The sequence below is a fragment of the Schistocerca serialis genome, chromosome 2 (genome assembly GCF_023864345.2).
Source record: "Schistocerca serialis cubense isolate TAMUIC-IGC-003099 chromosome 2, iqSchSeri2.2, whole genome shotgun sequence".
Classification (NCBI taxonomy): Eukaryota; Metazoa; Arthropoda; class Insecta; order Orthoptera; family Acrididae; genus Schistocerca; species Schistocerca serialis.
Window position 1 is genome coordinate 496,532,742 of NC_064639.1, and position 25,731 is coordinate 496,558,472.

Here is a 25,731-nt window from a genome sequence, read left to right on the forward strand (position 1 = left end):
AGTGTTTTCTTTTTCCAATTTACTTTCTTCATGTCTGTTGATGTTATGTGATCTAAAGGGTTGTAGAAGTGGTTATGAAATTGCAGTGGTGTAGCCGATGTATTTATATGAGTGATTGCCTTGTGTATTTTGCTAGTTTCTGCTCGTTCTAGAAAGAATTTTCTTAAATTGTCTACCTGTCCATAATGTAGGTTTTTTATGTCGATAAATCCCCTTCCTCCTTCCTTTCTGCTTAATGTGAATCTTTCTGTTGCTGAATGTATGTGATGTATTCTATATTTGTGGCATTGTGATCGTGTAAGTGTATTGAGTGCTTCTAGGTCTGTGTTACTCCATTTCACTACTCCAAATGAGTAGGTCAATATTGGTATGGCATAGGTATTTATAGCTTTTGTCTTGTTTCTTGCTGTCAATTCTGTTTTCAGTATTTTTGTTAGTCTTTGTCTATATTTTTCTTTTAGTTCTTCTTTGATATTTGTATTATCTATTCCTATTTTTTGCCTGTATCCTAGATATTTATAGGCATCCGTTTTTTCCATCGCTTCTATGCAGTCGCTGTGGTTATCCAATATGTAATCTTCTTGTTTAGTATGTTTTCCCTTGACTATGCTATTTTTCTTACATTTGTCTGTTCCAAAAGCCATACTTATATCATTGCTGAATCCTTCTGTTATCTTTAGTAATTGGTTGAGTTGTTGATTTGTTGCTGCCAGTAGTTTTAGATCATCCATGTATAGCAAATGTGTGATTTTGTGTGGGTATGTTCCAGTAATATTGTATCCATAATTTGTATTATTTAGCATGTTGGATAGTGGGTTCAGAGCAAGGCAGAACCAGAAAGGACTTAATGAGTCTCCTTGGTATATTCCACGCTTAATCTGTATTGGCTGTGATGTGATATTATTTGAATTTGTTTGGATATTAAGTGTGGTTTTCCAATTTTTCATTACTATGTTTAGGAACTGTATCAATTTAGGATCTACTTTGTATATTTCCAATATTTGTAGTAACCATGAGTGGGGTACACTATCAAAAGCTTTTTGGTAATCAATGTATGCGTAGTGTAGCGACCTTTGTTTAGTTTTAGCTTGATATGTCACCTCTGCATCTATTATCAGTTGCTCTTTACATCCTTGTGCTCCTTTGCAACAGCCTTTTTGTTCTTCATTTATAATTTTGTTCTGTGTTGTATGTGTCATTAATTTCTGTTTAATGACTGAAGTTAATATTTTGTATATTGTTGGTAGGCATGTTATGGGGCGATATTTAGCTGGGTTCGCTGTGTCTGCTTGATCTTTAGGTTTCAGATATGTTATTCCATGTGTAAGTGTATCAGGGAATGTGTATGGGTCTGCAATGTAACTGTTAAATAATTTAGTTAGATGTGAATGTGTTGAGGTGAACTTCTTTAACCAGAAATTTGCTATTTTATCATTTCCAGGGGCTTTCCAATTGTGAGTAGAATTAATTGCTTGGGTGACTTCATGTTGCAAAATTATTACTTCAGGCATTTGTGGTATCATCTTGTATGTGTTATTATCATTATTATTATTATTATTATTATTATTGCTGACAATGTAACAATTAAATTGGGCCCACATCAAGTCTGCTGATTTGAAATAGCAGTGAGAAGATGGCAGCCTAATGACTGCATGCTGATACATTTTTGCTAGCTCGTCAGTTTCATGTATGAGAAACCGTAGTTTATGGACAGATGTTAGATCCGTAAGTTCCACCTTTTTAAATTTATCCTTTACTTTGAACTTTTGACACTGAAGCCAATCACTCAATAAACAATAGTAATAACACACAAAATATTAAACCTACAATGGTATGAGATGGAAATAAACAAAATCTCAGCATACAATGCACAATTCCTAGGTCAGCAGACTGCCTGAGCCTGAAGTGTAGTCCAAGCCGGAAGTGTTATATTACGGGGAGGGAAGGCCTGGCAAACAAGAGTGATAGCTCCAGCTACAGGTCCTGTGGGATTGGTTGAATTATGCCTTGCCTTCCTCCTAAGCCTCACCCCACTACTACCTTCCTAGTTGTCAGCCCTAAAGTAACTTCAAACAGGCCATAGACTGAGGGCAGTTTGTTGTAGGTGTTGGTTTACTTGGAGGTAAATCCTTTCAGAGTGAAAACAGTAACCATCTACTATAAGGCATCCACAGTGTTTAGCTTTGTGGATTTTAAAAAGTATAGAAAAGATGGGCGAGTACAGGTATGGAAAGGAGTTGATTCAGCGGGAAAGTTCTGTGATGGATTTAGGATTGTGACGAGATGGTAGAGCTCATTCTGGACTTCTGGAATGAGATCCCTGAGGTTTGGGCATGATTTCGGGGATAGGAGAGTGGTAATACTGCACATTGAAATCATTTTATAAGGTACAGTTTTAAGCAGATGATTGTTTACTCACCCTACATTAATAACTTTTTGTCAATTATGTCATCAAGAAAGGTTTGTCCTCATGTTACTCTTTAATGCCTTTACCAACTTCTGTTACCATCACCCATTTAATATCGCATTTTCATCTGTTCATTTGGCAGCAACACACTTCCTTCTCATTTTCCACACTCTTGCTTCATTTTCCTCCGTGCTGCATTAATTAGCTTTAATTTGTGACATTATATATCTGTAATGAACACTTTAGCAATATGTTTAATTCTAACAAACAAATGGAAACTGTCTGTCTGGTGGTTTTGCATCTACATGATGTAATACCAGTATTTTGTTGAAGACCATTAATCTTTACTCTGTTTATTTTTTCATACCAGTAGTTACTACTCCAGTTGTTATTTTGGCCTCTGGCATTCATAACTGTTTTCAGTATTTTTTTATATTTTCACATTTTCACTATTGGCCATTAAAATTGCTACATCATGAAGATGATGTGCTACAGACACGAAATTTAACTGACAGGAAGAAGATGCTGTGATATGCAAATGATTAGCTTTTCAGAGCATTCACACAAGGTTGGCGCTGGTGGTGACACCTACAACGTGCTGACATGAGGAAAGTTTCTAACCGATTTCTCATACACAAACAGCAGTTGACCGGTGTTGCCTGGCGAAACATTGTTGTGATGCCTTGTGTAAGGAGGAGAAATGCGTACCATCATGTTTCCAACTTTGATAAAGGTCAGATTGTAGCCTATCATGATTGCAGTTTATCGTATCGCGACATTGCTGTTCATGTTGGTCGAGATCCAATGACCGTTAGCGGAATATGGAATCGGTGGGTTCAGGAGGGTAATACGGAACGCCGTGCTGGATCCCAACAGTCTCGTATCACTAGAATGCAAATATATAGTAGTACCAACAACAACCACAATAATAATAATAATAATAATAATAATAATAATCACTCATGTTCAGAAAAAACAGATCAGCTTGAACTACTAGAAATAGGATGTTCATATTCATGGGGTGCACTTTAGTATGTTCTGCAGAAATGATTAGCATCTGAACCATATTGGCTCATGGGTTCTAATGTTCCGATGACTTTAAGTGCGAGTGTGGATCTGGGTTATATCGGCTTATTCCCCCAAACCATCTTCCACTTCTTTATGAGGTGACTTACTTGGAATTTGCAGCCACTCTTCTTTACTGAACAGCCGCCTGCTGGAAACCCTCTTGACTTCTTCTCCGTCTGATAATGCTCAGTAAAGGAATTTTTAGACTCTTTCTACTTATAAAATAAGTAGACATACAAACTTTACTCTTCGTCAACTAATGATATATTTGAACTCCACTTCCACGTGAATATGTAACTTCGTGCAAGTCTCTTATATAGTCGGATGTAAGAAACAGATTGATTTGCACTTAAAAGAAAGTTGTCTTGGATACCATGACCTTGTTAGCATGACTCATAAAATGAGTCTTGCCTCTAACAAGGTTGCATCAGGAGTCTACCAGAGTACTTTTTCAACTGTTCTTGTTTTAATAACAATATTCAATGACAAAATAAGCATAGAGCTGCTTATAAACTCGATGGTTCTTCCTTACACACTCACTAAAACACCTGTGGATTGCCTGGTAGGTACTTGTCAGTGCCGTACGACCACCGCGTCTACTTTATTCCCGTGACTGATTTTAAACCTGCACAAACAAACATGTGACACGCAGTAGGTAGGATTCTACCATTCCACACACTTATCCAGAATATCAAGTGTTCAAGACGGTAGAAGGCTGAGTGGTTCTAGAACTTACACAGAAATTCTTGAAGCACTACGTATCCCCCTCCCCCACCTCACCCCCTCTCAGATGGAACATTTGATATTTTACGCATAATTATTATGCAAATAATATCACTCATAATGACATTTCATATCTTAACAGTATACATTTCTTACACATGTTTATGTACATACCTTTCCTTTCCATAACAATTATCTGTCCTCTCTTGAACAATCTTTTGCTTTCTGTTTCTCTACTCTTTTCTTATTTTACTTTGTTATGAAGACATGAGCATTTACTCGTGGTTTTAGTCAGCTTTACTAATATTTAGGAATTGTGAGGAGTCTTTTTCTTTTCTTTATTTCCTTTTTTTCAGTTGTAAACTTTAGGTGTTTGACACATGAGTAAACTATTTTCTATTTTTATCTTTTGTACTACCTTTTTCTTAGTATGTACTATTTTCATTATTTGTAGCTTGTAGGAACTCTGGACAAAATGAAAGTGTTCTTTTGACTCTCATTTAGTTCCATGAAAAATAATAATGCTAGTCAGTCATAGAATTCACACTTCCCAGAACAATCCCTATAAAATTTGTGACTTTTGTCATGACACTGTTCTCTTCTCCTAGGATCAGCACCTATTCCTTGCTTGTGGGTTGTCATTATGAGAGCACTTCCTCTTTCCATTCTGGTAGGTATGCCTCTTACAAAACATCCCTATTTTTTAGGCCACAGATCGTCCTATCTCCACATAGGTACACCTGCCCTGTATACTTAGTGCATGCCGGGTACACCCCCTTTATCCTTTCTGAGTAGGCCTCACGGTTCATTACCGTAATATATATTTCTATGTATACCATAATTAAATATCTTCTGGTGAAGATGTAAATCTATTTTAAACTTTGCATTCATTCTTTAATATATCATTTACTCCCTAGAGTCCTCTTCTACTTATCAACTTCTATATTTTCAATAGTTACTATGTCTACATATACTATTTACGTCCCACTATCCTACAATTCATCAGAGTACTTATTACGCTGATGTAACCTAATAATCGACATGACTAATTCTACTCCTATTTTCGTTTTCTTTCTTTGCTCACGCCTCTGTCGTATGTATCCATTACTCATTACTACTTTATAGTTGTTCGTTATGTATGTGCACCTCTTCTTGTGAATATTCGATGTAGAACCGTCATAGATTTCTATATATGTGTGCATATTTCCATATGTACACACATTTTCCCTACGACACCTGGCAGTTCTCACATCGTGATAGGCTTCCTCTTATGTGACTTAATGTTTGTGTGTGTGTGTGTGTGTGTGTGTGTGTGTGTGTGTGTGTGTAGTTTGTGAATATGGAAAGAGGGAAAAAATAAACAGGTCCTCAAATGAGAATTAAGAAAGGAAAAAATGTATATGGATGCTAGGATCAAAGAAGACAAAGAAGATAGCCCCAAAGACAGGACCCCCCTCCCCCTCCTTCCCTAGGAACTCTACCCCTCAGGTACTTGAGTGAGACCCCGGAGGAAGTTTGGTGTTAAATTATCTCCTACAGAACGGCCTTGTCTCACCTTCACCCTTTGAGGTCCCCGAAGGAAATCCTAGTAACCCTAAAGAAATGGAAAATGATGAAAAATCAGGCACACTTGTTTGTGAGGGTTGTTTGAAAGGTGTGATGTGTGTTTTGTGTTAATCATGATTTATCTGTTCTTGTAAATCATGCTTATAGCTACAATACCCACCCCTTTCAAAGTTTATACAAACCCTGCCATCTATATCACATCTCATAAAAGGTATAAAATACTCTACACAAAATAGAAAATCTATACATTACAGTATAACAGTTGTTCAGCTAGTCATGTCTTACCATATTTTCCACAAACATAACTCTATTTAGTTTATTTCATCTAGATATCACTTTATTTCTGTGATTCTCTAGAGTTGTTCTCAATTTCATAGCCATATCCGGTTTTCTAAGCAATAAGATTACAGAATAGTTCTAGATTTTAAAGGAATTTGGCGCAGGAAACTATTTGGAAAAAACCTCGAAAACAGCTCGGGATCCAACGGTCGTTACTCTGCCTGTTAACTTAGAATGTTAACATCCCTGGGGGATATACAATTTTACATCCTTTACTTTGTATCTACCCTTCTTGAATCCAGTTGTGGGATCTACTAAAAATAACGTCTTAGGATAGATCACCATTTGTACCCAGTATGGTCCCTCATATTTTTGAAAAAACATGAGTCTCTTTCAACAGAGTTGAGCTGGGAAGATGTTGTTTTATAAGAACCAGTTCATCGACTTGGTACTGAGGTTCCACAGCCTTTTTGTCATGCTTACTTATTCTTTGTAGCGCCTTTTCATTAATTTTTAGAAACTATTTCCTGATTTACTTGTTCTTCTGCAAAAGGTTTGCCTATAACTTCTAAAGGCATCAACCCAGTCGATAAATGGGGTAATTCATTTAGGATAAGTTCAAAGTCCTTAATTTTCGTTGCCCATGAAGTATGTTTTTCATGGCAGTAAGTACGACATAATTTTCCAATTTCCTTCATTACTTGCTCACACAGATTTGATGACGGGTTATAATTGGAGATTAACACTTGTTGAATACCTTCCCTTGCTAGGAATTCTCTAAATTTGTTACTGCCAAATTGTGGTCTATTATCCGTAAGAAACCGTTTTGGTTTACCTACTTCTAGAAAGTATTGTTGTAAACAGTGTTTAACCGTCTGTGTATTTGCTCTTTTCATGGGATATAGTTTAACATATTTTGACCAACATTCTGTGATAACCAAAATGTATGACACTCCTCCCTTTTCTTATGGAATTGGTCCAAAAAAATCTGCCGCTGCAAGGTTGTGTAATGACTTAGGAATAATAGGATACATTTTGTATTTCACCTGAGTATTATTCTCTTTTACTTTCTGGCAAGTTTCACATCTTCTAATCAAAGATGCTATCTTATGACCTAGTTTCTTCAAATATAAAATTTATTAATATGAGATATACATTATTTTATTCTGAAGTGTCCATATCCTGTGTGAACATACCACACCAGTTCGTCTTCCATTATCTTCGGGATACATAAGCGACAGCACTGTGATGTTACACTGTCTCTCCAAATCAAGTTATGATCTATAATTTTCCATTTTCCTAATTGATTAGGAGGTAAAGAGTTCTGGATACACATAGAAAATATTTCTGTGAAATAAGGATCATGATGGATATTCCGTGTTATTCTTTGAGCCATTTCCTTTACCATGATGTTTGGATATTCTACTGATATACAGTTAATTTCAAAATTGACGCAGTGCTCTTCAGTACATTTCAATTCTTCCATTCCTATGGGCAGCCTCGATAAAGCATCAGGTACAATATTTTTGGAACCTTTTACGTACTGTATCTTAATATCGTATTCCTGTAGGAAAAGCATCCATTGCATCAACCTACTGTGTAGTACTCTACTACCCATTAGAAAGGATAAAGCTTGATGATCTGTATAAATATGGATTTCTGATCCCCATATTAGTGTTTGAAACTTTTGAATACTCCACACAATCGCCAATAGTTCTTTTTTGGTAGCTGTGTAATTTAGTTCATGCTTATGTAGGCTATGGCTAGCAAAAGCTATGCTTCTATGTTCTACATGACTTGGATCCCATTCTCCTTGGAAAAGTTTGGCAGCAACACCGTAATCAGATGCATCTGTCTAAACGGTTCGCCCATAACTGGATGATGTAATATGGGTGACTCAACAAGCGCTCTTTTAACATTTTCAAATGCATCATTTGCACCTTGATCCCAAGTCTACAGTACTCCTCTTCTTAATAAATGTAAAATTCTCAGGTCATTTAACTCTTGCCCGCGTACGTACCGTCAATAGTATCTGGTCATACCTATTTATTGTCTTACATTTCTGGGGTGCAGACATCCTTTGATAGCTTTTATGCATTCAGGGTCCTGTCTTGTTTCCTTTACTCCTAAGAACTTAAGTTCTTGGCACCCAAAAAACGATTTTGACAGCTTCACTGTAATACCTTTCTCTTTAAATTTTTTCAGAGTCTTGCGCAAAGTTAGACAATGTTCCTCCCAAGTGGCTGATATTATGAGGATATTGTCTATGTATATTATCAATTTCTTCAATAAGTCTCTCCCTAGTGCTTCATCTAAAACACATACAAATATGGACACAGAGATATTAAGTCTGAATGGCAACACACTGAAATGATATGATTTTCCATCAAACAAAAAGGCTGTTTACTTTTTGGATTCTGGATGTAATGTTATCTGCCAATGTCCCATGGTCAAGTTCATTGTGCTAAAGAATCTTGCCTTTTCAAATTTGGATAACAATTCTTCGATATTAATCGGTCAGTCTCTCTCCGTCTCTATATGTCAATTCAGTGTACGAACGTCTAAGACTAATTGTACCCCACCTGTAGCTTTCTTCACCACAACCAGAGGATTATTCATTACACTGGAACTTCTTTCTGTATTATTATCAATCATTTTGTTAATCTCATCCTGAACTGCTTCCTTCAAACTCAATGGTACTGGATACAGTTTGCAAAAGAATGGAGTGTCATCTTTGATTTTGAACTTACAGATATAGTTGCTGTTGTTCCCTGGACAATTGGAAAACACCACTTCATACTTCATTAAAATTTTATATAAATCTCGCCTTTGTTGATTGATTAATATTAGGGATTCATTAACTTTGTCTTATATATCAATTTGATGTGTTCTTTGATCCACATTATTGATTTTTGGTGATAAGTGAGCTGTAACTGTTAATCACAGACACCGATACTCAGTTGTTTGTCCCTCAATATGACCATTTGTCGCAAATGGTGTCCAACATCTACTGTCCCCTCTACCAAAACAAAAATGATGTTCATCAAAGTTTAAGATGAATTCAAACTCTGACAACCAATCTAAACCAAATAGTACATCTCTATTAATATTCTCTACTATTAATAGTGTTTGACAAAATAACGTATTTCCAGTACTGCAGTTCACTTGAGTTTCATATTTTACAAGTTTACTTTTTTTATCCCGATTATGTATACTCCAGTCACTGGCAATAACAGTAAGTGCTGTTTATTCTGTATCGAGTTAAAAAATGTGTTTGAGATGAGTGATACCTCACTCCCCGAATCTATAAATATGTTAACCTTGGAATTTTCCACTGTCCCTGCTATTATAGGTTGTGGATTATTAGTGGCTAAGCTAGGTTCTTCAAGCGGCAACCATTCCTATGTGGGTATTTTGTGTGTAAAGTTAACATACTTTTATGGAATAAGGCCTCCTAATGTATCTCCATGACCTGGGCCCCGGCCCTGGATTCAGGTTGAACAACATTTTCCTCACTACTACTAATTATGGGTGAGCTACTGAAATGAGATACTACATTTCCATTCTGTGTTTTATAGTTACTTGGTACAAATTCTTGAGAAGCTACCAGATCTAAATTTAATGTGGATGCTTCTTTTGACAGTTGTTGTTACAACTTTTCTTATTGTACTGGTGTACTTGTGCTAAGTTTGCCTCATGCTTTTTAAAATTATTTCCGCTATTTCTTTTATAGTTTGATCCTTCACCTTGGTGTAAAGTTTCGTTGTGCTCCTTATTTATTGCATCAAGTGCGTCAAACAAAAGACAACAAGTCTTCTATCGTTTTTGAACCACTAAATAAGATGTCTTTTCTCGCATAGATTGGCAGTCGTCTAACTAAAATACGACCTAATCCTTCTTCCATTGGGTTATCTAAATACTTTGCTCATGTTAAATGCCAATCGAAATATTTCCTCATAGTACCCCAAGTATTATTATAATATTTTGGGTCCCACAGATCTAATATTAACTTTTCTTGGGCACTGGCAGGCCAGTACTTCTCTTTAAATTTATTTTGAAAGTCTTCCCAAGAGGAAAAATTCTCAATATTTACTGTTCCCCATTCTGAGGCTTCCCCTAGAAGGTACCCCACAGCAAATTTGATCTTCTTGGAATCTTCCCAATTTTTTGGCAAAGCTTGGTTAAATCTTTTTAAGAAATGGGTCGGATGTGCATCTCCGTCCAGCTTAAATTTAGGGAATTGTCTAGATAATCCTGAATTAGCTCCCCACTGCAAATCAGTCACTGCTTCACTAGTTAACACAACATTAGGTGAAGTTACCCTTTTTTCTACGTTGTCTTGGATAAGCTTAATTTCTCTCCACAGGTCGTCCATACTCTCCCTGGAATCATTAAGTTCAGAAGACTGAATAGGCGGTACATTCCCGGATGTTATTCTCTCAGTAACCTTTCGTTCTATAATTTCTCGAAATTGTTCCTCCAAACTAATTACATTTATATCAAAGTTAGCTATTTTCTCTTTGAAATTCCTTTCTACATTATCCGCCTAGGTGTTGACACCCGTAATTTGTGATTGATTGATTGGCATTAATTCATTATGCTTATCTACACTCTCTTTCAAAGTATTCATTCCCTGTCTTACATCATTATATTTAAAATTGTACACATTTTCAAAAGATCCTAACTTTTCAATAGGTTGTGATTCTACATTATTACATTTGTCCTCAATGTCAAGTTCTAACATTTTCAATAAATCTTTAAAAAGTATCATTCTGTTTCTGACTAAGGTCAGTAAACATATGATTTATATGAGTGGTCAAAGAATTTGTCAACTCTTTCTTTAAATCTACTTTTAAATTCTCTACTTTATTACTTATAGTGCTGAACTCAGTCTTCAAATCATCCATGCCTTCACATGGATTACTAAATTCTTTGCTTTGATAGTCGGCTTTGGCGTTTAACAAACCAAAGTTGTCATTTTAATATTTAGAGTTTCATTCTGAGCATTTAATTGAGAATTTACTAAGTCCAGTTCTTTACTTAGTCACACATTGTGCATTTAAAGCTTCACTCTGGATATTTAATTGAGAACTTAATGAGTTTAACTTACGACTCTGAGCTTTGATTAAATTTATCAGCTCAGCACAGTGTGGCACTTCTTTGCTAATTTTCATGGCCATAGCGAGGTCTTGAGTTTAACCATTCTGTTATATTATATATTTTCCATACTTTTATACACCTTAGCTCTTGTAAGCATTTAAAACTAACTTTAAATATAATAATTACACAATAACAGTTCACTCAACAGTATCTTGTACCACTTCATACTAAAGTAAACAAGTTTTGTTTCACGCTCACCTGGCGTAGAATTCTCGTTGCGTAGGTGAGCGGATGTGGAGATAAGTCAGCACCGGTGAACAGCAGCTAGTGCTGGTGATATCGGATGTATGTTGGGTTTCCGCTTCTGCGTCCCCGCGATGTATGTGAGAGCTGTATACTCCCCGCACTGAATCTTCTTAGCTATGCATACTTCTTCTTAGACAAATACGTCAAAATCTTCTTTACTATTTTTATCGTTGTGAATTTTTCATTTCTTCAATGTTTTTCCATTTAAATTGTGATCCATTGGATACTTGAACATATTCCAATGTCTCGGGGTAATTCCCTTGTCTTATTATGTTTGGTTGCTATGGCAACGCATAACAACTTCTTCTCTCGTTTTTGACTTAAAATTCCTGTTTTCTCAGTCCTTTCCCACAGGTTGCCACATTCTAATGTTCTGACAACTTAAAGTGTGAATGTGGATCTGGGTTATATCGGCTTATTCCCCCAAACCACCTTCCACTTTTTTACGAGGTGACACTTGGAATTTGCAGCCACTCTTCTTTACTGAATAGCCGGCTGCTGGAAACCCTCTTGACTTCTTCTCCATCAAATAATGCAGGGTACAGGAATTTTTAGACTCCTTCTACTTATGAAATAAATAGACATACAAATTTTACTCTTCGTCAACTAACGATGTATTTGACCTCCATACACAATAAAAATTTCACTTTCCACATGAATATGTAACTTCCTGCAAGTGTCTCATACAGTCAGACATTAGAAACAAATTGAGTTACAGTTAAAAGAAAGTTGTCTTGGATACCATGACCTTTCTTAACATGAATTATAAAATGAGTCTTGCCTCTAACAAGGTTGCGTCAAGAGTCTACAAGAGTACTTTTTCAACAGTTCTTGTTTTAATTACAATAGTCAATGACACAATAAGCACAGAGCTGCATATAAACTCCATGGTTCTTCCTTATATACTCACTAAAACATCTGTGGATTGCCTGACAGGTACTTGTCGGTGCCGTCCGACCACTGTGTCTACTTTCTTCCTCCGACTGATTTTAAACCTGCTCACACAAACATGTGACGCGCAGTAGTTAGGATTCTACCATCCCACACTCATATCCAGAATATCCAGAATTGCCTGACAGGTACTTGTCGGTGCCGTCCGACCACTGTGTCTACTTTCTTCCTCCGACTGATTTTAAACCTGCTCACACAAACATGTGACGCGCAGTAGTTAGGATTCTACCATCCCACACTCATATCCAGAATATCGCATGTTCGAGGCGATAGAAGGCGAGTGGTTCTAGAATTTACACAGAAATTCTTGAATCACTACAGGGTTCAAGATGAATATCAGTATTGCAGGGCAACACAACTTACAAGTAAAATGTGTCTGCAGCTCTTGATGTCACAATAAAGTGAAGTGTAATGGATCATTGTCACTTGAACAGACGTGCAGGATGCATCGCAGACATACGTGCGAACTGTACCGTAAAATCAGCGATTTTGAAAGAGGGTGTGTTATTGGCATGAGAGAATGTGATGCATCCATCTAGGAAACTGTTGCTTATGTGGAACTTAGTGTTTTGGCAGTGCAAAGGGTGTGTGCAGAATTGTTCATGGAAGAACACGACAAGTCACACCACTATCCTCCTCATCCCCGACACAACAGTGGAACAGTGGAAAACATTGTACACTATCAGGGGTGACAGTCTGTCACCATTTATTACAGCATAAGTTCGTGTCGTCCACTGGCTTTGACAAATGTGCAGAAACATGCTAGATGGCAGTGGTGTATGAAATGATGGCACAGGGGGACAGGAATGACATCAGATAATGTTTTCAGATGAATCCAAGTTTTGTTTGTTTGAAAATAATGGTGCAATTTGGTTCGCTGCAGACAGGGTGAGCGGCATCACAGTGACTGCATTTGCATAACCACCACAGATGAATTTTCGAACCAGTGAATGCACATGGATGGCTACACCACAGGATGCCATTCGCACCTTATATGCGTTGATGTCACCATGCGTGGAACAAGTTATCAGGCCATGGTGGGCCCTCTGCCTATTAATGCGACAGGACACAAGCTGAACTGACTGAAATGTTAATAATTTCTGCAGAACATACTAATGCACATATCCTGTGAATATGAGTGTCCTATCTCCAGTCATTCAAGGTATTTGTTTTTTCTGAACAGTAGTTTAGATAAAATAAGTTTTATGTCTGACATAAATTATGAACAATTGCTGTTACCCATAACATAGAAGTAACTGAACACGATGTATGAAAATATCTGTAATATGTGACTTGCAGTTGAAGTTAATATCTGTGTGAACATCAAAAAATTAGAAAATTTTGGTGTACTGCCATACCTGTTGATTTTTCCCTAATGCTGTCAAGTGGAATGTCAGATTCCGAGCAGTAAAAAAATCACATGTATAGTTTTTTATCAAATTTTGGTGACATCCTATATGCAGAGAATTAATTAATAATTTTCAAGAATATGTAATTTACATTTTCTGATGCTTGTTTACAAAATTCTTAATTATAGTGTTCACATTATCAGCTGTAGAAACTACTTTTGTTTCATGAATGTGTTGCTGAAAATTATTTATGTATATAAAGAATAAAAGTAAACTAAGTATAAATCCCTGTGGCTAGCGAAATGTTTCTCCCCATTCTGTAGATCCTGTTTTATTATAATTAGTGCTATGTTCTGTTCGTTAGGAAAAATAAAAATCTGTCACACCGCCAATACCATAACATCTGCATTTCTCTAAAACAGTACTATAGCTGAATAATTTAAAGATAAAAATTTGCCATTGCTTTCTGTGAAACTTTGATAGTTGGAATCATTTAATAATGTGAAAACTAATTCAGTGCTGTACTCTTTTCCTTCAACAGGGCTACATTCTCAGATTTGTTCGTCTTGCCCCACACACAATACTGACTTTTATCTTTTTTGAGCAACTTCGTCTCAATTTCGGCAGAATTGTGCCTCCTGATAGATGATAACAACTACATTTAATTAGGTAAGTAGTGACTCATGAGTCTCAGTTAATTAAATTTTTCATTGAATTTTATCTGTTCTTTGATGGAGGTGAATTGTAATTGGGAAGTTTAGAAATAAGAGATACAATCATGAAGCAGCAAATTTAGCTTTAAGCAAGATACTTGCACAGTCAGAGATTAATTATCACCAGAAGTAACTTTTTATAACTGCAGTTGTAATTATACCAACTTCAGTTTGTCCAATTATTCCTCCATTTTATTGTCATCAGCTTTTAGAATATGTGGTTCTTCCAAAAACATCTATGGTTGTACAACAATTGTCACTCAGTCTATATCTTTTAATCTTGAAATTTAGTTATGAATGCTGAAAAAAACGACCACTTTAGAAATGTCAGACTCATATGACCTGATCTTGGTATATAAATGATGTACACAGTTGTGGACATATGGTTTGTGATGATGACCACCTATCTGCAATATGTTACATGTAGTTAGAGCCTGGTACTGTTTGAATCATCATCATTTATGTTCATCCTAGCACCTGTGTATGTATATTCAAAATCTATAATAAAAAGTTTTTCTTGCATTTTGTGTTTTTTCTTACATTTTAATATACACTGATGAGTAAAAACCTTATGAATCCTGTCCATTGTGAGACTGAATGCCACCTGGTGGTGTTACGGTTATGTAATGTGATAAGACCCAGCACCTGGGATTGAACATGTCATAAATCGCAAAGCTGGTTGGCTGTTTGTGTGTTACTTTTGTGAACATTTGTGTTGAAGGACGATGAAACTATGAATAGGTGACAAGGTGTTGGATGTCCATTGTTCGTCCGCCCCGGTAGCTGAGTGGTCAGCGTGACAGACTGTCAATCCTAAGGGCCCGGGTTCGATTCCCGGCTGGGTCGGAGATTTTCTCCGCTCAGGGACTGGGTGTTGTGTTGTCCTAATCATCATCATTTCATCCCCATCGACACGCAGGTCGCCGAAGTGGCATCAAATCGAAAGACCTGCACCAGGCGAACGGTCTACCCGACGGGAGGCCCTAGCCGCACGACATTTCCATCAGGGAATGTGGTGGTCTAAGGCTTGCCCAATCTGTGAAACAAGGTAGATGCCGATCTGTGGCAGATATGACAATAGAGTATGGTTATGGTGCAGGCACAAATATTTCGGAGCACACTGTTCAGTGCATGTTGTTGAAAAAGGAGCTCCACAGTAGACAACCCCTACATGTTCCCATGTTGAAGCAACAATATCGGCAATTATGATTGCAGTGGCACAGGGTTATTGAGACTGGACAGTGGATCAATGGAAATGTGTGAAATCCAGCCAAACTGGTGCTTGAAACATGCACCATACCACGGGCATAAGTTGTTGGGGGGCAGTACTGTGCTATTGGGGACAGTCACCTGGGCTTCTAAGGAGCCTGTTGTAGGAACTGAATGCACCTTGACTGTTGTGTACTCTGTGAACATTATTGTGGGCTGCCTGCATCCCTTCATGCTTGAAATCTTCCCTGACAGCAATGGCATCTTCTAACAGGAAAGCTGTCCCTGTCACAAGGCCAGAATTGTGGTACGAGAGACATAATATGAATTCAGATTAATGTCTTGGCTATTAAATCTACCTGATCTGGAAAACTGAAAAGGAATTGTTGACTCCATACCATGTAATATTGCTTCTATATTGCATTCTAAAGGTGGAGCAACAAGCTATTAAACAATGTTCATAATTATTTTGGCTCATTGGTGTGCTACTTCATACCATTGAGGATTCTTACATAATCATTGCTCTAGTTGCTTCCATACAATATTGTTGTTATTTTTCATCGGAGACTTTATTGGCAGTGTTTTCTTCCCACTGCTCTCTGATGAGATAGCTTGAGGTGTTACCAGATTGGGATGATGTCGAGTTTCGTAGTGGCTGTCAACGTTACAGTTGAGCACAGGATGAGCACAATGTGCGATATCAGAGCTTTTGCTTGCCGTGAGATTATTGGTGCCTGAAATGTGAGAACTCAGTTTTTGGTGTCATGCAGGCATTGGGATTTTTGTACACCATCATACCGAGGATGTGCTGTGAGCACAGCAATCTGGAAGAAAGAGTTGATGCCAGAGTCAACTGCACTGTGTTAAGTGTTGATGGTAGGGACTCCCATTGTATGTTATGGATTGTAACGATGGATAGCTAGCAACAGTGCAGCAAATAGCTTACCAAGTCAACAACATTAACCAGTGCACAGTCAAGCCACCTCATTGTGTGATGCACATCAAAGGGGAAAGAGGAGCTCCTCCATTGGGACCTAAAACGTGGCAGAAGATCATCTGGACAGATGAGTAGTGGTACATAAAGGTACATCCTGATAAATGGTGCAAGTATGATGAAAATGACATGAACTGTATGTATTGCTTTCCAATACTGCACTGCTCAGGAAAGTGACAGCAGTGTATTTTTGTAAGGAATAAGTGCAATGGGGCACGTGATATGTGATTTATAGTTTCTCCCTGAAGAATGATATACAAACCTACTGTCCATTCAGATGGGTCTGCTTGTTCATCAACAGTGCCCCACAGGTGATTGTGTGTTCAGCATGACAGTGGCCCATAAAAAAAGGTCTGCAAAAATTAAACAAATTGTGGTGTGGTCAAAAGCTACACAAATTGACAGGTGAAAACGAATCTAAAATGTTTTGAAAAAGTCTGCTCTTTCTTATGGGCCTTAAGTAGACACGAGAGGAGAAAGTGTCAAAGACAGCAAAGAGGAAAGTATTATGTATTTAACTTCTCATTTAGTTTGTGGGAAACTTAACATAATTTGTGAAACCTATAAGTAGTCCATCTTCAGCCACTTTCTTGTGCTCAGATTTCTACTGCTAGTATGTGCATCCTTGCTTTTGCTATTTGATGACATTTATACTTCACGTCCTGTCTTTCATACTATGAGGGCATGCAGAAAATGTAATGCCTCCAAATTTTTTTATGTGAAAACTCTTCCAGCTTTCTTAAATCAAACTAACTTTTTTCTCATGATAAATTTTTCATCAGTTGCAAATAAATTTTATTATCTTTACCAGTTTTGACAAATTAATTTTTCATCTTCAGAAGCTTACTTTAGCAGACAGTCAATATCTTCATCATAGAAGGATAATGCGATGGTATGTTCAGAAATTTGCACAATGTGTGTGATTATTTTAAACACTGTTTGTCAATCTACAATAACTGAACCACAGATTTTATCCTTCTATGAAGAAGATATTGACTGACTGCTAAACTAAGCTTCTGAAGATGATAAATTAATTTGTTGAGACCAGTAAAGGTAATAACATTTATTTGTAGCTGATGACTGAAATTTATCCTGAAAAATAATACTACAGTTGCTGAAAATTACAGCCACAAATAAAACGAAAAAATAATAAAACTAACTTTTCAATAAGATTATACATCTTTATTCTTCATGTCTGCATGTTTATTTCTCAACATAGTCACCCTGGTGACAAACACATTTCTCCCAAGAGACCAGTTTGTTGATAATGTAACTGTAGATTGTTTTGCTCACCTCTGGTTGCACCACTTAATCACTATCAAAGTAAAGTCCTCGAAGATGTTCTTTAAGTTTTGGAAACAGATGAAGATCAGATGGGCCCACATACCGACAGTACAAAGGATAATCAATGACAGTGATCCTAAGGCGTTGGAATTGTCACAGTGCTCTTGTGCGGTGTTGTATTGTGAGGCTGAAGGAGAAGGTGCTTCATGTCTGAGCCAACTCTTCGAATTCATGCTTTCAGTTTTCTGAGGGTCTCACAGTGCAGGTTTATGGTGTTGCCTTTAGGCATGAATTCTAAATGCACCACACTGTGAACATGCCAGAACACTGTTAGTGTGGCTTTGCCTGATGGCGGCATGATCTTGAACTTTTTTGGCATCGGTGATGCTTTGTGGCAGAACTCCACTAATGCTCTTTTCTTTTAGGTTTAAAATGGTGAACCTAGGTTTCATCATCTATCGCAGTGTTGTCAGGGAACCCATTACCCACACACTGAGAAGGCAAAAGAAATTGTTGACAGAAGTCCAGTCTCCACTGTTTGATGTCAGGGGTGAATATTTGAGACACCCACCCCACACGCAGTTTTCTTTGCCACAGGTGTGCAGTGATGACCTGTACACAATCCTGAAATATTCCGCACTTACCTGAGAGCTGTGTCTGTGCTATCTGATGATTATCTCTGATGTGTTCGTAACTCGATTCTGATGAAACTTGTCAACATTTGTTCACAGCCTGCCACTCTGAGCTCCTTCAAACATGTTGAGGTTAGCACCATTTCCTCCATTATGAGCATGAACCAAGTATCACACATTACTGATGATGATTAATTCAACACCATACATAGCTTTCATTTTTCTGTGCATTTCAATTGCAGATACCCTTTCTGTGATTATAAACTTGGTTACAGCACACTGTTTCTTGTGCACTGACATAGTTATGTTTCACAGTGGCATGTTACACACTACAATTCATAGCTCTCTAATGGCAGAGGGTTTCAACTTGCCAGGGAAGTTGGGAAATTGACTGAGTAACATGCATGACACATAATACTTAAACCATATTGACAACATAAAATAAAAAATTTGAGGGCATTGTTTTTCAGCACAACTTCATAGGCCTATATTTATTTTTGATGGTTTTTTAGTTTTTATTTTCACCTTGTTATTTTCCTTCCCTTTGATTAGATTGCTTGCTTCTCATTACAGAAATTTTTTTAGGTATCTGAGTTAAGATTGTGTGTAGAGCCTGTATTTCTGATAATTTTACTAAACTTATTTCTTTCTTTGAAGTAAATATACTGGCACAGGGTGTTGCAGAAATAATCTTCTCATTTGGAGATATCACTCCCACAATCAGAAACACAACAGATTTCAGGTGAATCAAGTGATATGAAAAACTAAGGCATGTGTGATGCAGTTATTTAATGACTTTCAAATGTGACACTGGTAAAATGAGAGCCAATTTTGATGACACATTGCGGAAGTCATTCATGGAAGCCGGCCATGGATTTGTGTCTCCCCCAAATGGCAACCAATTTTTGTACCACAGTTAAAATCATTCATGGAGCCTGTCCATGATTTTGTATGTCATTGCAGGTAGTTAAGAATGTTATCAACAGAGATTTCAAGTTGATGCCATATTTGTAGATTTCCAGAAGGCTTTTGACACTGTTCCTCTCAAGCAACTTCTAATCAAATTGCAGGGCTATGGAGTACTTTCTCAGCAGTGTAAGGGGATCTGTGATAACGTGTCAGAAAGGTTACAGTTTGCATTAACAGAGGGGAAATCATCTAGTGAAATTGAAATTATATCTGGCATTATAGGCCACCTGATGTTCTTAATCTTCATAAACAGTTTAGGAGACAATCTGAGCAGCTCTCTTAGACGGTTTGCAAATGATGCTGTCATTCAATGTCTAGTAAAATCATCAGAAAATCAGAATAAGTTACAGAATGATTTAGAAAAGATATCTGCTTTGTGTAAAAAGTGGCAATCGTCCTCCAGCAATAAAAATTGTGAGGCTTTCCAGGTGAGTACTACAGAAATTCTCTTAAATTTTGGTTTACATGAAAAGTAACACAAATTAAAAAGTTGTGTCACAATTGAATTTTGATGCATTACATTTACAAACAACTTAAATTGGAACCATCCTGTAAAAAATGTTGGGGGGGGGGGGGGGGGGGGGAGGTGAACCAAAGGTTTAATTGACAGAACAATTAGAAAAGTACAACAAATTTTCGACTTCCTACCCTATGGTTATCTTGTGTATTGCTGTGTTGTAAGCGACCCATTCAAGATAAGATTGACAGAACATATAAAGAAGTTCAAAGTGGACAGCTTGTTTTGTATTTTCTCAAAATAAGGGAAAGGACTTCACAAACATGATAAGCTAGTTTGGGTGCAATTATTAATACAAAGCTGTTTTTTGTTGCTGTGAGATCTTTTCTCAAAATTTCAGTCACAAACTTACTTTTGACTTTTACCTACTTAGAGAGAAACTACCGTTATGATAAAATAACAGAAATAAAAGCTCACATGAAGAATTCAGGTGCTCATCTTTTGCACTTGCTGTTTTAGAGTGAAATAGTTCGTTATGTAGTTACTTGTTCCATAGATCAAATTCGTGATAGTGTTAGGATGTGGAATGTGTCAAGCTATTAGAGTAGAGAAATATTTTGAAAGTGGTTCTGTGCACTATGGCGAACTCTTAAGTGTGAATTGGAGACTAATCATTGATAGACCATGTTGATAAGGTATTGTGGGAGGGGAAAAAATTAAGTAGATAATCAACTAATGATGTAAGTGTAAATATCGAATGATAAACATTTTGCTCAAAATTGTGAGTTAGTAATAAGAAGTTTAGGCTGCAGCACTCTGTGCTTGTAACAAAATATGTTATTCAAGTCCACCCAGTTTGAATAGTGTTCACTGATAATCCGTTAAGAGTGTACAATAAAACAATACTATCCAGCCCTCAACTCCGCAACTTCATGCTTACTATCACTGGACACAGTTACCGCTGGCTGATCTCCCAGATGTGCAGCATGGCCATGGTCAGTTTCCTTTTCCATGTCGAGTGCACTAGAGCCATCTAATGATCTCATTACTGAAAAGAAGGTAGACTTTGAATCTTCATTCCTGTCAGTCACTCTTTTCAGAAGACATTGTATGTATTCTCTGTCTTGTGTTCTTTTGTGCTTAAAGTAACTATAATGTCTTCATAATACTTATATTTGTTGTAAGTCCACCTGGTTGTGAATGCCTTTATATTTTAATTATGATATGATCTCATTATCATCTATTCGAGTTATTCCTGTGGTAATAATTTATATCATCTTGGAATGTTTACTTGAATTATCTTGCAAGATTAAAAATGAATGTTTTATATTCTCTGTCTTCTTTATGTGAAAGGGTGATACAGCCCTACTTTTTGAAGTTACACACTTTTTACATCATTTTTTGAGGTTTATGCAACCTGTAACTAAGTTGATTTTCTTTGTGACTTGTTTGTAAATTCTATTTGCTTAAAGTTTTATTTTAGTTTCCTGTATTCTGATTCTCAATGATTCAGTTATTGAGCTCTTTGTTCTCTTTTTCACCCATTTCTTCAGGTTCTGCAAAAGGATTGTAGACATTTCTTCATCTGGGAGAAGCTCTAGCACTCTAATGGTATGAAGCAGTATTTGTATAGTATTTCATTTGCTTGTGTGACTGTGATGACATGATTTATAGTTTGGATAAATTACTAAACAAGGCTTGTGAATTTATCTAGTGTATGAAATTGATGATAAATGTAGCAGTAAAAATACTATTAGTTTGAAATATAATGTGTTTTATTTGATTAAATTCTGCATTACTGCTGACCTTACAATCCATGAAGGATATGGGTGTGCTCTTGTCATTATGCCCATTAACCCTCAAGTGGACGTGCCAATTTTTGTAACATGAGCAGGTATGTGGCACAGTTTGTACATGTATAAAGGATAGCTGTCTTTATGTTATCAGAGGAAACATATATGAGCAAAATCAAGACAATGTTATAATAAACTTTTGTGCACTAAATCACTGCTTAATTAAACAATAATAAATAAACTTTCATCGTATCACTATGTTGCCATGTACAAGTGCCCTTGGAGCATTAAACAGCAAAGCTGCATCAGAGCCTTGCCACATGATTATTTGATTACTAATTATCTTGTGGACAAGTGCATCATTGTGGGATTGTGCTGCTAGCTTAGAATCTGGACCATTTTCTTCCATGGATCATTTTTTTTTCTCATATAGTTTGCTGATTATTTTATACTACTGCTGCTTATTTGAATTTATGACAATGCAACGTATCAATGTGTTGGCTGAAGCAATGATGAAAGAATAGGAACAGGCTTGCAATTGTAAAACAGCAATGGAACAGTAGAAGGCAATGTTATTTGCGATTGGCACACTTTATATATAGGAATGTCGACTCGAGGATTAAGAGAGACCGATGCAATTTCTAATGCAGGCTAAATAGTTTCGTGGAATATGAGACCTAATGGTCAATACGACCTAATGGTGAATACACAATATCGAATTATTTTTCCATTAAACAGACTATGACACATATATGTAGCATATAAGTGCTTAGAGGTCCATTGCAAAGATGGCCTACACATGTTTTATAATTTTAGTGTTTCTTAGTGATGCGTCCTAACATCCAAAAAGATTTTATTCAAATATATGTAGCATAGTTTCTTTGCCAGTCATTATCATGCGTGAGAAACATTGTAGCAGTTCCTAACGAGGGCCATATTTTGATATCCACACTTGCACTTTTGTATCACTCATATGGGATTAACTGTTTGCAATACAGTTTTATACTGATTTAAATATGACTTAAGTAAAATAAAAATTTGAAGCATCTACTGGTTGACATCCCAAGCACCTACTAAAAATTTTGCGTTTGTATAATGTAGTTGTGCCTGACATATGATGAGATTCATTTTATTTTGTGTTCTGTTGATGGTAAGGCAATAAAAAACAGGTTGTTAGTTCCTTTCTTATATAATGAAGGAAGAGGAAGTTTAGGATCTTATCAAAGGAAGCAACCACTCACTAATTTGAAGTAATGTAAAGGAAACATAAAAAGTGAAGCCAATATGCTGATATTAGGCTATGAACGCATTTGTATCTGTCTGTTACACATAAAAAGTATTTTACTCAAATTGTGAAGTTCTAGCTTTCTATTTAGTTGGTGCATAATTACTTTTAGTTTGAACAGTTTTTCCTATTCATTAGATTTGAGTGTGTCTTGCTTTTTTTTTGTTATGTTTTGCTATAGAATAATGAAATTATGAGTACAGTGGACATTGTGTTTTCCTTCTGAGCAAGAATCACCACACTTAAAATTGTTACTTTGTATAAATTACTACTCATATTATTCTGGTTATTGATGTCTTGACACTTGAGTAAATACATGATATTGTATTGTTGACCCTTAAACATTTCATAATTGATTTAGGACTATAAGAATCCAAAACAATCGTTGTTTTAACATGTTTTATTTGTGGGCAATATCTTTGTCTAATACAATGGTAAAAATGACAAATGGCCTCTATTCCTCTGTTAATGTTACTACACTGATAATGCGAGTTTCTATGAAGTCTATTGCTGATCACTTAATGTGTACTTGCTTAGCGGTATATTTGTTAATACATAAATAAAGAATATTCTAAGCAGATGCTACAGTCAGTATAACTTTTTTCATTTTATAAGTGGAGATTATCAGTATATAATGCATATATTACAGAAGATATTACCTGATGCAGAAAAAAAATTAGAATATTTCCTTCAGCAATTTTCATACTACTGATGCAGCCAAAGTAATGACAATATTAATAGTAGTGACCCCGTTAGACTGTGGTTCTCATACAAGCATCTGCGAACCAAAGTGTTTCAGAGGCTTTAGGAAGAATATGCAGTGCTTCCTAACAACAAATTGTCTCCAATGAGCGGGACGTGACAGCTGTTCACATTAGATCAATTTGAGCAGTTTCGGGCGGGCTCTTGCGCATGCGCAGTTGCGTCGTGTATGAGTAGTACCTTCTTCCCCTTCTGGCTACAGATGTATGACTGGGCGCCACTATCTAAATTGCTCCGGTTCGGAAATATCGTAGATACGGGGCTGATGCACAGAGCACTCTGAGTTGTAGTGGGGAGATGAGTAGTCTACGCGTGACCTGTGTTTACGTTTAGTGATTTTGCTATTTCCTCTTCGTTTATTGCTCTCACATTAAATGAAAACAAAACGAATTTCTGTGGCCGAGAGCTACCAAATGAATCAAAATACGTTCGCATAATTACAGAAGTTTCAGGTTTTATTTCCTACTTTCTGACAGACAAGCATCAATCGCCTTGCTGAACAATGAAGTTATTTTTGTCGGTTTGCTAAAGAGATTTGGCTTTAATCTTTTGCGCTGAGGCAGTCAGTTTATTTGAAACGAAGTGTTTTATTTGACACTGTTGGCTAGTTTCAACTGTTCGCTGCATTTCAAGTGCACGTTTTCCATCTTCTAACTCGTATGGCATTATGCCATAATAAAGAACCAAACATGAGATATTACAGTACTGGTACTCCAGAAAATTTACATCCGAATCTGGACATACGATTGTGCACTTTAAGCCGAATTATGCATTTTAGTATGGTTCACGAAATTCCGATGCTTTTGAAGTATCCTTTGATGTCTTGTTTCTTTTATGACGTAATGCAAGATTTTTAAATTGTTTTACACGTATGAACATGCGGGCTTCCTGCGTCATCGTAGCTGCGCGTGCGCAGTGACGCCTGTGATCTGGCGCTCTCTGGCAACTGCTGAAACGAACCAATTTCTAACTGGTCATGGGAAAATATTGCGAATGGTGATTTGAAAAGTGTTACTTTCAAAGTAAATTTCCTTTTACGCAAGATGAACTATGTGCGAGAATGTATGATAAATTTCTTAAATCACAGAGCGTTTGACACTCATTTAAAAATCAACTCTTTGAGGACGACCATTTAGAAGAATTTCGAGCCCAGAAGATCAGACATTTACGTCGTTATTAAAAATTTTACTGGCACATTTGTGATGCATCTTAAAGTGTAACACGCTCAAAAAGATCAGCATTATATGTGGAAGCTTAGCTTCTCTTGCAGCTTATTAATATTATTTGTGAAAGCTTTGTTTTTCTTGTAGCAACTCTACGTATATTAATTTGAACCATTAACTTTTCTTTTTGTGTGTTCGCGCTACTGAAGATTGATCTTTGCTATTGTTTGACTACGTCACGTGTCCTTTGCTGTCATCAGCTGGCGAGATCACGTGACATGAGCTATGACTGGCTTACAAAAGCGCGTCGTAATCTCGATTTCATTGCTTCGGAAAGTAACGTGCTGTGTTTTGTGGAATTCGAATTTATACCTCTGTAACACGAAAAAATGCAAGGTACATGTTGCTGCACATCAAAGTTCTTTCAAAAATGTGTTTTTTCCCCCCTGGGTTTCGTTTTGTAAAGTGCCGGCAAATTCCACGTCTGTGTAGAAAACCATAAACATTCTAAGGATTGATAAGTTTTACAGTGCCGAGGAAAAGTATACTGTCACTTAACACGGAAAAAGTGTATTTTCACCCGGGAGAAAGTGTATTTTCAACCGGGAAAAATCCGGGAATTTTTTTTCCTTGTCCATGTATACACCCAGAAGAAGGGATCAGTAGATGAAACTATAGTATCAGAGTTGTAATATCACCAAGAATGTGGTAACAGATGAGA

General features: G+C 36.7%; 1 protein-coding gene across 5 annotated transcripts in view; it reads left to right on the forward strand.

Annotated features, from left to right (window-relative positions):
* Positions 1–23,134, forward strand: part of LOC126457435 (mitochondrial dicarboxylate carrier-like) — a 115,266-nt gene extending 92,132 nt beyond the window's left edge. For 2 of the 5 annotated variants that reach the window (XM_050093709.1, XM_050093708.1), the window contains exons 8-9: positions 14,291–14,418; positions 21,561–21,998. In XM_050093709.1, the coding sequence (XP_049949666.1) occupies positions 14,291–14,398 (108 nt within the window). In that variant the 3' untranslated portion in view covers positions 14,399–14,418; positions 21,561–21,998. Of the gene's footprint in view, positions 1–14,290; positions 14,419–21,560 lie in introns of all 5 variants that reach the window. The other 3 variants (XM_050093707.1, XM_050093710.1, XM_050093711.1) reach the window with 3 other exon arrangements.
* Positions 23,135–25,731: the final 2,597 nt, after the last annotated feature.